Source organism: Sander vitreus, chromosome 10 (assembly GCF_031162955.1).
Source record: "Sander vitreus isolate 19-12246 chromosome 10, sanVit1, whole genome shotgun sequence".
Classification (NCBI taxonomy): domain Eukaryota; kingdom Metazoa; phylum Chordata; class Actinopteri; order Perciformes; family Percidae; genus Sander; species Sander vitreus.
Window position 1 is genome coordinate 10,960,656 of NC_135864.1, and position 13,145 is coordinate 10,973,800.

The 13,145-nt window shown below is 40.0% G+C and overlaps 1 protein-coding gene across 1 annotated transcript; it reads right to left on the bottom strand.

Moving 5' to 3' along the window:
- Positions 1 to 6,556: 6,556 nt before the first annotated feature.
- znf518b (zinc finger protein 518B) lies at positions 6,557 to 12,631 on the bottom strand. Its single transcript, XM_078260209.1, has 2 exons — positions 12,481 to 12,631; positions 6,557 to 12,129 (listed from the first exon to the last, which is right to left on the bottom strand). The coding sequence occupies exon 2, from the start codon at positions 11,993 to 11,995 to the stop codon at positions 9,506 to 9,508; it is 2,490 nt and encodes an 829-aa protein (XP_078116335.1). The 5' UTR covers positions 11,996 to 12,129; positions 12,481 to 12,631; the 3' UTR covers positions 6,557 to 9,505.
- Positions 12,632 to 13,145: the final 514 nt, after the last annotated feature.

The window sequence follows — 13,145 nt, forward strand, 5'->3', positions numbered from 1 at the left end:
TTAATTCCCGCGCCTTCTTTGATTGGACTTAAGTTTACCAGAACACAAGGATCAATCTGAGACTAAGAGTACAGTTAAGCAAGTTTACTGAAGGCCAGCACTGAAGTTTACAAAACATAATTGTGGTTTCACAAAATGACAGTTAGTTTCCCTAACCTCAGACAAATGTATACGGAGTTCAAGTCAGCAAATTATTATTATTATTAATGTCAAATTATGAACCCCGTCTAACCATGTTCCTAATCTTTCATATCTTGCTTGAAGGCATCCCCCTCCTGTCTTCCCGAGGCTATTTTGCAGAGGCACCGTCATTGTGTCTGGGGTTTAGCGCCGCACAAGACGATTGTGATTGGTTTAAAGAAATGCCAATAAACCACAGCACGTTTTTCTCCCATCCTGGAATGCTGTGTGGACTAGCCAGACCCTCTTCCGCAGCGCTGGGGAGGAAGGTCTGGCAATGCGAAACTATGACTCAATAAATCCAAAGCAAGAGATAGTGTAGAAGAAAATGATCAACAGGTCCTATAGGCTACATACGTGTTTTTCTCCAGCTCACCTGGTAGAGTGTGCGCCCCATGTAGGCTGAGTCCTTGGCAGCGGCCCGGGTTCGAGTCTGACCTGCAGCCCTTTGCTGCGTGTCCTTTCCTGTGTATCACTGTCTAATAAAATAAAATATCTGCTGGACAAAATGTGAACATGTGTGAGTGTTGCTAAAGTCTTCTGGCAAAGAATCCTGCAGTTAAAAAAAAAATCTTAAAATAAATTCCCTTGGTGGATTATACATATGATGTACTTACAACTAATGACACATATGCATGTAGATATACATATTGTCATGACCCAGCTCATTAGCCATGAAAACAAACTGGGTTGCAGTGTTTTCAACTAAGGTATAACATTTATTTACTGAACAGGAATAGCATATATTGTTATGAGGAATCTAAGACAGTGTTATCAGTGTGTCGGCCAAAGTCAACCAAACAGAAATGTGGTGCCAGGAGAATGGAGAGAGAGAGAGAGAGAGAGAGAGAGAGAGAGAGAGAGAGAGAGAGAGAGAGAGAGAGAGAGAGAGAAAGAGCGAGAGCAGGTTCTGGCAGTCTAATTTTCAAGACTCCTGAGAGACTGGCCAGGTGCTTCGCCTAGCGACCTGCAACAACACAACACAACACAACAGAAAACACACAAATATACTGTAGAGATATACACATATTAGGGCTGTGCAATTAATCAAAATTGTAATTGCAATTATGATTTCGGCTCCTAATGATCACAAAAACAGAATACTCGAGAAAAATGATTATTTTGCACATTAAGTAAATCCGTATTTTGTCTTGTGTTTTAAATGAAAAAAGAAGTTCAAATGGGAAAAGCATTAAGGGAAATTCCACAGTTCTAGGTGTTTTCACTGTTGATTTTTCAGTTTTTTTAAGTTCAATAATTGCAACATCTTTCCAAAAGTCAATGAGTAATCGCGTTACATAGTCTGGATTTCAGTATTGACCAGAATAATCGTGATTATGATTTTTTTCCATAATCGAGCAGCCCTAACACATATAGTGCATATGTTCTAGAAGAACATTTTTCTAAAGTTTTAAAAGTATCAGCAACAACTCATTATTCTCCAGCCTTTTACAACTTTACATCCCCTCGAGGCCACTCAGGTCAGCTGAACAGTTGCTCCTTGTGGTCCCAAGATCAAGGCTGAAGCACTGGGGAGACTTTTCAGTTGTAGCCCCCAAACTCTGGAAGGAGTTGCCTCCATGGATGTATTATAGGGTTGCCTCTAGATGTTAGGCTGGCCCCTACACTGCCTGTTTTTAAATTCCGTCTTAAAACACATATTTTTGTCAGGCTATTACCACACTATGATAGTTGCCTTTCTATTATTGTTGTCATTTTGTCTTTAAACTGGTCTTCGTGTTTTTACTGTGTTCTTTTTATGTTTTCGGTATATTTGATTGTACAGCAAATTGGGTTGGACTATTGGATTACAGTCATTCTTAAAGTGATTGAAAAGTCAGTGGCGAGCTATTTTTGTTCTTTGCGAACCACTTGATTAAGTTGTGGTATGGTCTCAAATTTTAATTCCTCACTCATGAAGCTCAGCGTAAATTCTTTCAGGAAGACTTCTAAGCTTTCATTCACCTCTCTCTCTCTCTCTCTTTCCTAAACTGATCAGCTGATTCGGGGTGTTCACTCTTCTATTAAACCAACAGAATTGGCGATGAATTCCACGAGCCAATCACAGCATAGCATCCCTGCTTTAAATATGTTCTTCTCTCTGCTGCTGTCAGTTGTCATTTCAGGCCAATCGCACAACCCTCCTCCACCCCATTCAAATCATGATTTACCTCCGGCATCGTCATCCACAGCACCCTGGGTCCTCCTCCGGAAGACTTGCTCCCGTGCTTCCATCCAGTCTTCAGGCATCGAGAACCGATTCCTACTTGGAATCGTTTTCAAAAATTACGATTCCAGTAGAATCGTTTCTTTATTGATTTGGTTTCAAATCCGATCATCGCTTCCCAATTTAACATGCGCAGGTTTTGGTTTCCGGCGCCAGGCGCTTGTATGCTGCAGCCTTGGAGCAGTAAGCAGCGCTCTAGTGTGGTTTTATTTTACATTGAAAAAGCCCTGTAAAACTGCAAACGATCATTGAATCAAAATAAAACTTTCCTCTTATTTGTGAAAATAGGCATGTGACACGTTTCAACTCCACCCCTCAAAGAATTGGAATCGAGAATCGATACGAACCGGAATCGAAAGGAAGAATTGGAACTGGAATCAGAATTGTTAAAATCCAAACGACCCTAGTCTTCAGACCCCTTCACCACCACCACCAGTGTCTGGACTCCATCGTGGGATTTTTCCTGCCCACTCGTGGCTTCTCTACTCCCTTATAAAATGATTTACATAGCAATGGAGTCTAATCGCTAAGGACTCATATTTAATGAATAAACCTCTTGCATATTTGCAACAAAATCTCTTATGATTGAAATATTGTTACAACAAAACCCCCGTAGTGGAGCAGGTTGTAACAATGGAACTCCCTGTGTTTGACATCATTTCATTAAATGTTATACAGTTGGATATACTAGAAACAGTGCTATTTGTAGTAGACAAAAACGTTCACAAGGACACACACAAAGAGTCAGGGAGTTATGAAGCTTAAAGAAAGTTTAACCAGAAAAACGCCCTCACTCATTCATTCTCATACTCTGTCTGCGTTCACTCTGGACTGATAGTCAAATCAAATCTTGCCACGAGCTCTCTTAGCCAAACATATCCTTGTTGTCCAACTCTAAAAACTGTTCTCCTCTCTGCTGCTGTCACTTGTCATTTCAGTATGAACAGAGGGTCAAAAGCACTCCTCCCCACCTTCACCTCCAGTCTTCATTATATTCCCCCTTAATATAGCTACTACATCACAATGGGATCTAATCGCCAAAAACTCTTCTCAAATTCTTTTTAAACATGATCTTGTATAAAAACTGATTGACTCTAAATGAAGTCTTTCCTGATTGAAATAGGTGCTGAGAAAAATTCTGTTAAACAAAAGGGAATAGGCCATACAAACTGGGTTCATGTTTTAATAGAAAAAGAGGAGTTACACAATTGTCATTATAAAAGCATGAAACATGATAATGAACATTGAAAAGGTAGTAAAACCAAAATCTGCTATAGCAGGAACATGAGTAATTCTAATACAAATGAAGAGTGAATGAAAAACAAAGCAAAGCATTCAGAAAGAACTGTCACGCCCTTACACACCTTTAAGACAAATAATACAGCACAGCAGCTTTAGACACTGCAGTGTTAGGAGAGTAAAGCACAACATAACTTCTTTTGCAGAAGAGGCTGTGGAATGATAACCATTCCCTACTGAGTATAAACACCAGTTATCGCACGTTATATTTAAAGGTATATACATAATAAAATCTGAGGGTGATCAAAATATATACAATGACTGGGCAACTGAAACCTATTATAATTGAATAATAGGTCTAGCAACTCCTACATGATGGTTACAGTATAAACAAGAACACAAAAATGTTGTAATGCTGTCGTAAGAAGAGAAACACATCTGCAAAGTATCAGGAAAGAAGATTGTTTGTGTCCTTTATATGTTTTCGAAAAACTATACAAGTTTTAGCAGGTTCCCTAGAATCACAACAGTCAGTATTTACACGAAAAAAAACACAAGTATGTACTTGGCCTACATGGCAAAATACACATATTATATTTTGTGGCTTTCTGTTAAACTAATAAACCAGTTTTGGCCGATTTTATCAACTCCATTTTGCACTACTGTTTAAGACGCTAGAAAAGAGGCTATACATGGAAGCTGTCACATAAAAAAAACAAAACAAAAACATATGGCACAAGGAGTAACAACGATCCAAAATGGCATTAACACTTGGTTCTGGGACTGTTCCCTTACATAAGTTAATTACAAAATATCTGTGATGAATTACACATTTAATCGTCATGAAACAAACATCTAATGGGGTGAGAATGAAAAAAATATTAATTATCAAATCGAGGATAACATAAGACTGAACAAGTAAATAAAAATACAGAAGGATTCTTTAAGGCTTTAAAGGGGGCTGTACTCAAAATACTGAATAAACTGCTTGCTGGGATTGCTTCCACACAGCTCTCACAGACCATTCCCCAATACGTGAAATACCCGTGTTTTTTTTCACGGCCACATGCAATAATATGCACGCACGCACGGCCAGACCGGCTATCAAAAAAAACAGATAAGTTCTGATTACAACACACACAGTGGGAGTGTGACTTTATTCTCTGCTCACGACGCCATTACTCCACTATATCTTTACATAGCACTATATTAATGTTCTGAATATTGAGTACAGCTCCTTTAAGTTTACCGTTCTTATCCATCTGGACTATTAGGAATAGTGGAAATTGTAGCTCTTGGCTAAATATAGCGGTGCATTCAGGCACTCCTCATCAACTGGCAAAGTAAAAAACATTTAAAGCTATAGTGCGTAGTTTCTGCCACCGCCCCCATGAGGAATTCTAAGTAATGACAACAAAACTGTCGGCAGCATCCACTTTATACAAGCCTTCCATGACCGCACCACAATGGCTTGAGATGTAATGGGACGTTCCTCAGCGTAAATTCTTTCAGGAAGACTTCTAAGCTTTCATTCACCTCTCTCTCTCTCTTTCCTAAACTGATCAGCTGATTCGGGGTGTTCACTCTTCTATTAAACCAACAGAATTGGCGATGAATTCCACGAGCCAATCACAGCATAGCATCCCTGCTTTAAATATGTTCTTCTCTCTGCTGCTGTCAGTTGTCATTTCAGGCCAATCGCACAACCCTCCTCCACCCCATTCAAATCATGATTTACCTCCGGCATCGTCATCCACAGCACCCTGGGTCCTCCTCCGGAAGACTTGCTCCCGTGCTTCCATCCAGTCTTCAGGCATCGAGAACCGATTCCTACTTGGAATCGTTTTCAAAAATTACGATTCCAGTAGAATCGTTTCTTTATTGATTTGGTTTCAAATCCGATCATCGCTTCCCAATTTAACATGCGCTGGTTTTGGTTTCCGAAGCGGCCAGGCGCTGAAAAAGCACTGTAAAACTGCAAACGATCATTGAATCAAAATAAAACTTTCCTCTTATTTGTGAAAATAGGCATGTGACACGTTTCAACTCCACCCCTCAAAGAATTGGAATCGAGAATCGATACGAACCGGAATCGAAAGGAAGAATTGGAACTGGAATCAGAATTGTTAAAATCCAAACGACCCTAGTCTTCAGACCCCTTCACCACCACCACCAGTGTCTAGACTCCATCGTGGGATTTTTCCTGCCCACTCGTGGCTTCTCTACTCCCTTATAAAATGATTTACATAGCAATGGAGTCTAATCGCTAAGGACTCATATTTAATGAATAAACCTCTTGCATATTTGCAACAAAATCTCTTATGATTGAAATATTGTTACAACAAACCCCCGTAGTGGAGCAGGTTGTAACAATGGAACTCCTTGTGTTTGACATCATTTCATTAAATGTTATACAGTTGGATATACTAGAAACAGTGCTATTTGTAGTAGACAAAAACGTTCACAAGGACACACACAAAGAGTCAGGGAGTTATGAAGCTTAAAGAAAGTTTAACCAGAAAAACGCCCTCACTCATTCATTCTCATACTCTGTCTGCGTTCACTCTGGACTGATAGTCAAATCAAATCTTGCCACGAGCTCTCTTAGCCAAACATATCCTTGTTGTCCAACTCTAAAAACTGTTCTCCTCTCTGCTGCTGTCACTTGTCATTTCAGTATGAACAGAGGGTCAAAAGCACTCCTCCCCACCTTCACCTCCAGTCTTCATTATATTCCCCCTTAATATAGCTACTACATCACAATGGGATCTAATCGCCAAAAAACTCTTCTCAAATTCTTTTTAAACATGATCTTGTATAAAAACTGATTGACTCTAAATGAAGTCTTTCCTGATTGAAATAGGTGCTGAGAAAAAATTCTGTTAAACAAAAGGGAATAGGCCATACAAACTGGGTTCATGTTTTAATAGAAAAAGAGGAGTTACACAATTGTCATTATAAAAGCATGAAACATGATAATGAACATTGAAAAGGTAGTAAAACCAAAATCTGCTATAGCAGGAACATGAGTAATTCTAATACAAATGAAGAGTGAATGAAAAAACAAAGCAAAGCATTCAGAAAGAACTGTCACGCCCTTACACACCTTTAAGACAAATAATACAGCACGGCAGCTTTAGACACTGCAGTGTTAGGAGAGTAAAGCACAACATAACTTCTTTTGCAGAAGAGGCTGTGGAATGATAACCATTCCCTACTGAGTATAAACACCAGTTATCGCACGTTATATTTAAAGGTATATACATAATAAAATCTGAGGGTGATCAAAATATATACAATGACTGGGCAACTGAAACCTATTATAATTGAATAATAGGTCTAGCAACTCCTACATGATGGTTACAGTATAAACAAGAACACAAAAATGTTGTAATGCTGTCGTAAGAAGAGAAACACATCTGCAAAGTATCAGGAAAGAAGATTGTTTGTGTCCTTTATATGTTTTCGAAAAAACTATACAAGTTTTAGCAGGTTCCCTAGAATCACAACAGTCAGTATTTACACGAAAAAAAACCACAAGTATGTACTTGGCCTACATGGCAAAATACACATATTATATTTTGTGGCTTTCTGTTAAACTAATAAACCAGTTTTGGCCGATTTTATCAACTCCATTTTGCACTACTGTTTAAGACGCTAGAAAAGAGGCTATACATGGAAGCTGTCACATAAAAAAAACAAAACAAAAACATATGGCACAAGGAGTAACAACGATCCAAAATGGCATTAACACTTGGTTCTGGGACTGTTCCCTTACATAAGTTAATTACAAAATATCTGTGATGAATTACACATTTAATCGTCATGAAACAAACATCTAATGGGGTGAGAATGAAAAAAATATTAATTATCAAATCGAGGATAACATAAGACTGAACAAGTAAATAAAAATACAGAAGGATTCTTTAAGGCTTTAAAGGGGCTGTACTCAAAATACTGAATAAACTGCTTGCTGGGATTGCTTCCACACAGCTCTCACAGACCATTCCCCAATACGTGAAATACCCGTGTTTTTTTTCACGGCCACATGCAATAATATGCACGCACGCACGGCCAGACCGGCTATCAAAAAAAAACAGATAAGTTCTGATTACAACACACACAGAGGGAGTGTGACTTTATTCTCTGCTCACGACGCCATTACTCCACTATATCTTTACATAGCACTATATTAATGTTCTGAATATTGAGTACAGCTCCTTTAAGTTTACCGTTCTTATCCATCTGGACTATTAGGAATAGTGGAAATTGTAGCTCTTGGCTAAATATAACGGTGCATTCAGGCACTCCTCATCAACTGGCAAAGTAAAAAACATTTAAAGCTATAGTGCGTAGTTTCTGCCACCGCCCCCATGAGGAATTCTAAGTAATGACAACAAAACTGTCGGCGCATCCACTTTATACAAGCCTTCCATGACCGCACCACAATGGCTTGAATGTAATGGACGTTCATTAATATCAAAAAGTTACGCACTAAAGATTTAAGTTTTTCACCGAAAATGGCTGGCAAAGTGGTAAATACCAGTAAGAAACTGGGGCACATTCCAAGTTTACAGAACAACTGACATTTCATTTCACACAACACATTAAGGACGACTTTGGCACACATAAAGTCCGTTTCTCTGCAGCACCCTGTGATTTACAACACATCCAAACTAATAACGAGAACAAACAGTGGTGTGCATGCCCAGCTTCCATTATTTACACCTTGCATCCTCCTTTTCATTGGTCCAGTTCATTTGATGAATTAACCAGTGACTGTTGAACATCTGATAAATACGACATGGTCACGCAATATTTACCGAATCTTAGAGTTGCAAAGAGTTCCTAAATGCACCACGACACTACTGACCGATACCGAGTGCTGCACACTGGCTGTGACTTCTACGAAAGCCACATTGCTCAGGCCAAATTTAGAGGAGCTTTTGAAATGGGACGCGTCTTATTGACCACTTTTAAGGCAATCAGTGTTGAAAGTTTAACTTTTTGGGTGCAGCTCCTGAATTGGAATGCAGCATAAAAGTCTAACAACTGGCCATCAACACAACAAACCAACAAAGAAATAAAACATTGTATAGGCTTGCAAGTGCTATCTATATATGATCATTGGAAATTGATTTGTTTTCTTGCCTTTCGACTGTTCTGTTAATCTGAGTAAAATGGGGGGAAATGGGGAGTCACATTGGAAGAAGAAATGTTTTCATTGTATGTTGTTTGTGCTAAATATTGCAGGTGAGCTTTCACCCACAATCAACAACATCTAACTGTCAAATATCAACCCAAACATTTCATCATTACTTAATATCCACCACGGATTGTTCCATCATTACAACTGGGAGCCGTGTATGTTACGTGTATTTATTCATGACATTGTTTATACTCTACACAAAGATTTGATACTCTCAGGTGCACTTTCCCTAGTTCAGGTTGTATCTTAGAGGAGCCAGATGAACAGCAAAACATTACTGATGCAAACAAAAAAATAAATACAGTATGTTATCCTTTTTAAGTAAACAGCATGCATTAATGCCTCAACTCTGACAGATCTACTGGTTTCTCAAACGTCTTTAAAACAGTAATCTAACATCTGTGTGTTACTGACTGCAATCTATTACAGTAGATGGTCCATGTTCCCTTTCATTGCACTTAAATATTCCATATCCCATGCCTATATTAACATACGTATAACACAATGTTCACTGATAATCAGATGTCCACTCTTTTAAAATTGTGTGCTCCCATAGAGAAAATAACGTTAAGTCAACATCTTCCCATTGTAATACTACTTATTTTCTCATAAATGTACACTTCTGTCCACTGACATATTATCTGATAAATTCATGGAAAGACTCCAACCGTGCACCCCATCACCTCATACTTCTGCCCCATCACTTTGCTCAGCCTCATTTTTAAGATTTGGCACTTTGGAGCTCCATTAGAGGCTCCTGTGTCTGCTAAAGTGTCTGCTCTCGCTCCCTGAATGGAGGCCCGAGGCTTTGGGTGATTGAGCACCACCACAGGCTGGTTGGGGCCCGGCCGTTTCACCAGTTGGTCCACCTTCAGTGGCATTGGGTAAATAACCGTGCAATCCGTTAGACTGCCCACAGGTATCTGAGTCTTATACTTGGATATTCTAAGTTTCAGTCCCTTCTTGGTTTTCTTCCACACGCCTACTTGTACCCTTTTCAGAGAGACAGTCAGGAACTTTGAGATGTCGTTCTCACTTTTTGCCATTTCCCGTAGAGGCTCTGCAGTCTCAGGTGCATTCACATGTGCAGCAGTTTTGGAAACAGATTCCTCATCTGTTGAAGACTGTGAAATAGGAGTGTGATGGCCGTTCTTATTGTCTGTTGGCGTCGTGCTGTTTGTTTCCTCCTTGATATGGACATGGTTGTGGGTCAGTGCAGGAGGGTGTTGAATACCCTTATCCTGCTCCTCTACTTTGACGGACTCACTGGTCCGCTCTGTCAATAAAAGCTTGCGGATGATGGATCCATCTTTTGTGGCCGCCTGAGCACAGAACCCCAGTGTTGGCGCCTCCTTCACCTGCTCTGTGCTGTTCATCTTGATGTGATCTTGAGTTGCACTACCAGAACTGTTACTTTTATTCATCACTATACCACGCAGAGCCATAACCAGTGGCTGCATGGAGCCTTGGACATCCTCTGGTTGTTGACTTAATGAAAACACAGAAGAGATGATGGGAAAACCCTCGGGCTCTAGCATGTCTCCTTCTCCGGCTCTCTCATTGGATCTGACTTCCTGGGTCCAAGTGGAGATCTTTGAATTTGTGCGGTTGGAAAGCACCTGTGTTTTGACTGATGAGGGCTCATTTAGAGTGCTTGGCATTGAAGAAGATGGCTTTGCAACATTATCCTTACAAACTAAAGTCGCTGGAGGTCTCACTTGGGCCGCTGCAGCTAAGAGAACACTCAAGGAAGGAGAAGTTGTTTTTTGCTGGTTCAAGCCCACTGCCTCTTTCTTCTTTTTTAAAGAAGTGGTGTTCTGGAGGAGCTCCTCCCCAGGTTCCTGCTTAACAGCCACCGACACATCTTGAGGAATGATTTTTATGTCACTTGCCCTCTTTGGTGGGATACTCTTGGAATGCTCTGGAATTAAATTATTTCTCTTATCCATTGCTCTCTGAGAAACACATGCTCCCATGTTTTCTGGATGTAGGGTGTGAGTCAACCTGTTGACAACCGTGTTGGAGATAACAGAAGGCAGAGCTGAATTGTGATTGATGGACTCTCTCTGTGTAACTTTGATCCCACTATTTCCTTCTCTTACAGGATTGAGGATGCTTTTGGGAACCTTGTTTGGAACGACTGTGTGACATTCCAAGTTGATTATTTCTTGTGATGTTCTTTTCAATCCACCTTTTTCCTTGCTTACTTGATGATTCGGGAGGTTTTTGGAGATATTGACTGGGACAACTGCAGGACGCTCCACATTCACAGTCTTTGTTTCACACTGTTTCCTGTTAACTGTGCACATTCCCATACTCATAGACTTCACGGTGTTTGGATGATTTAATGCAGATAAGAATGGCTTTCCCAGTGCAGTGTTTTGAGAGACTGTGGTCCTGGTGTCTTTAATCACAGACTTGTTTTCTTGTTGAGAGACAAGCCTCAGCTTTAGCTCCTTTGTCCCATTGACAGTTTTTACCTCAACAAGTTCAACCAAACAGCCAGCAGGGATCGTTACTTCCTCTGGAAGGGAAACCGTCAGAGCCCTGTTGTGCTGAATGAGTCCATTAAAAGAGGTCAAATGCTCTGCATTACCATTTGATACATTTGTGTCCAGTGTTTTTCCTCTCTGTTCATCTTTACCCAGTCTGACTGCAGATGTACTCAGGGCAGGTACTGTTACTCGAACAGTTGGTCGAAGTGGCGACGGATCAGCAATGGGCACACTTGATAAGGCACTGGAAACAGAAACCTGTTGATTTTTTGTCGTGCCAGGGTCACCAGGTCCTTTACTAATGTTTGTACTATGGAAACGCTCGATGTGCTTCACAAGGCACAGCCTCCTCATATAGCCCTGTCCACAGTGAGGACATTTAAATGGATACTTTGAATTGTGTTGCTTCAGGTGAGCGTTTAACTCTGCCTCACTGAATGAGACTTTGTTGCAATAAAAACAGTAAAACCTTGTTGTCCCCCTATGCTCGATCATATGCTTCTTGAACAACGCAGCATCTGTAGAAGCGAATCCACATTTCTGACAACACCTCACATTTGAAGTGTTGAGAACACGATCCAAAACCACATTGGAATGCCCACCGTTCACAGACGACAGCATGCTCTGATAGCTGCCAGGATTCATGTTGAGCGGTGAGGTCCGCTGGTCATCAGGCAGCAGGTATTATTAGGTCCCACTGATTCAATGGCTGCGATCATACAATGGAGTAAGAGTCAGACAAGAGGTAACCGTCAACTGACACGTGAGACGTCTTCTCACTGTAAAAAGCAGATGAGAAAAAAAACAGTTAAATCACTGAATGAACCTTACAGTGCTGACATTAACATAAGGCCCATAGAGCCCCTCCCCCTCTCTATCACACATTTCTTTTTTTTCTTTTTCTTTTACGCTATTACGATTTGCTCTACAGATAACGGATTACGAGCAGAAGACACAAAGCGGTTCACTAAACTCAGTGTAGTAATCTCTATTTACATATTCCTGCTGCGGTGTACCTTTGAACACAAGGAAAAGGCCCGTTACCTGACCACAACAAGGGGGGTCGCAAAGGCGACGGCCCGCATTTCAACTGTTTATATTCGAGACAGAGTCTAATGCCACATACCTACCTTATAAGAGTGTTGTGTTTCGATCCGTTATATGTTTTTAATGAATAATTCCTGTCTGTGGACGGTATATTATCGCTTGTCAAGGCGGCCAACCGAGCCGCTTTGCTTTAGCTGGTCGTAGCTCACGTTAGCTGACATAATTCCGGAAAAGGGTTGTTATTGCCTTCAAAATAACAGTATAAAATACAAATAAGCGTTACTAAACATAGCAAACCATAATCAAGTAGCCTACATTGGGGGTATTCTCGAAATCCTGACTTATTTGTATGTTACAAAAACGAAATTTTGGTGCATACTGTGGAATATAGCTAGATAGATTGACTCTATTGTTCACCTCAGTGGAAATATGTCTTTGGCTTTATTCTAGTAAGCTACAGCACATAGGCTACAATACACGTAACATACAAATTACAATATACAATAAACAATAGTGCAAATGGACAGGTAGCAGCAAATAAGCTGTATACATATTAAAAGAGAGCACATCTTAATCTATCTAAATACATACAAGTACAAGTAGCCCACTATAGGCCTACAATTTTAAGGTACTACTTGTATTTCATAGGCTATTTTACTACTACATACTATACTTTTTACTCCACTACATGTGTTTGATAGTTTCAGTTACTTTGCAGATTTAGATTATTAATACAGAATATAAATCA

Excerpts from the sequence above, each read along its gene's own strand:
- znf518b (XM_078260209.1), bottom strand. The coding sequence starts at position 11,995 with ATGAATCCTGGCAGCTATCAGAGCATGCTGTCGTCTGTGAACGGTGGG.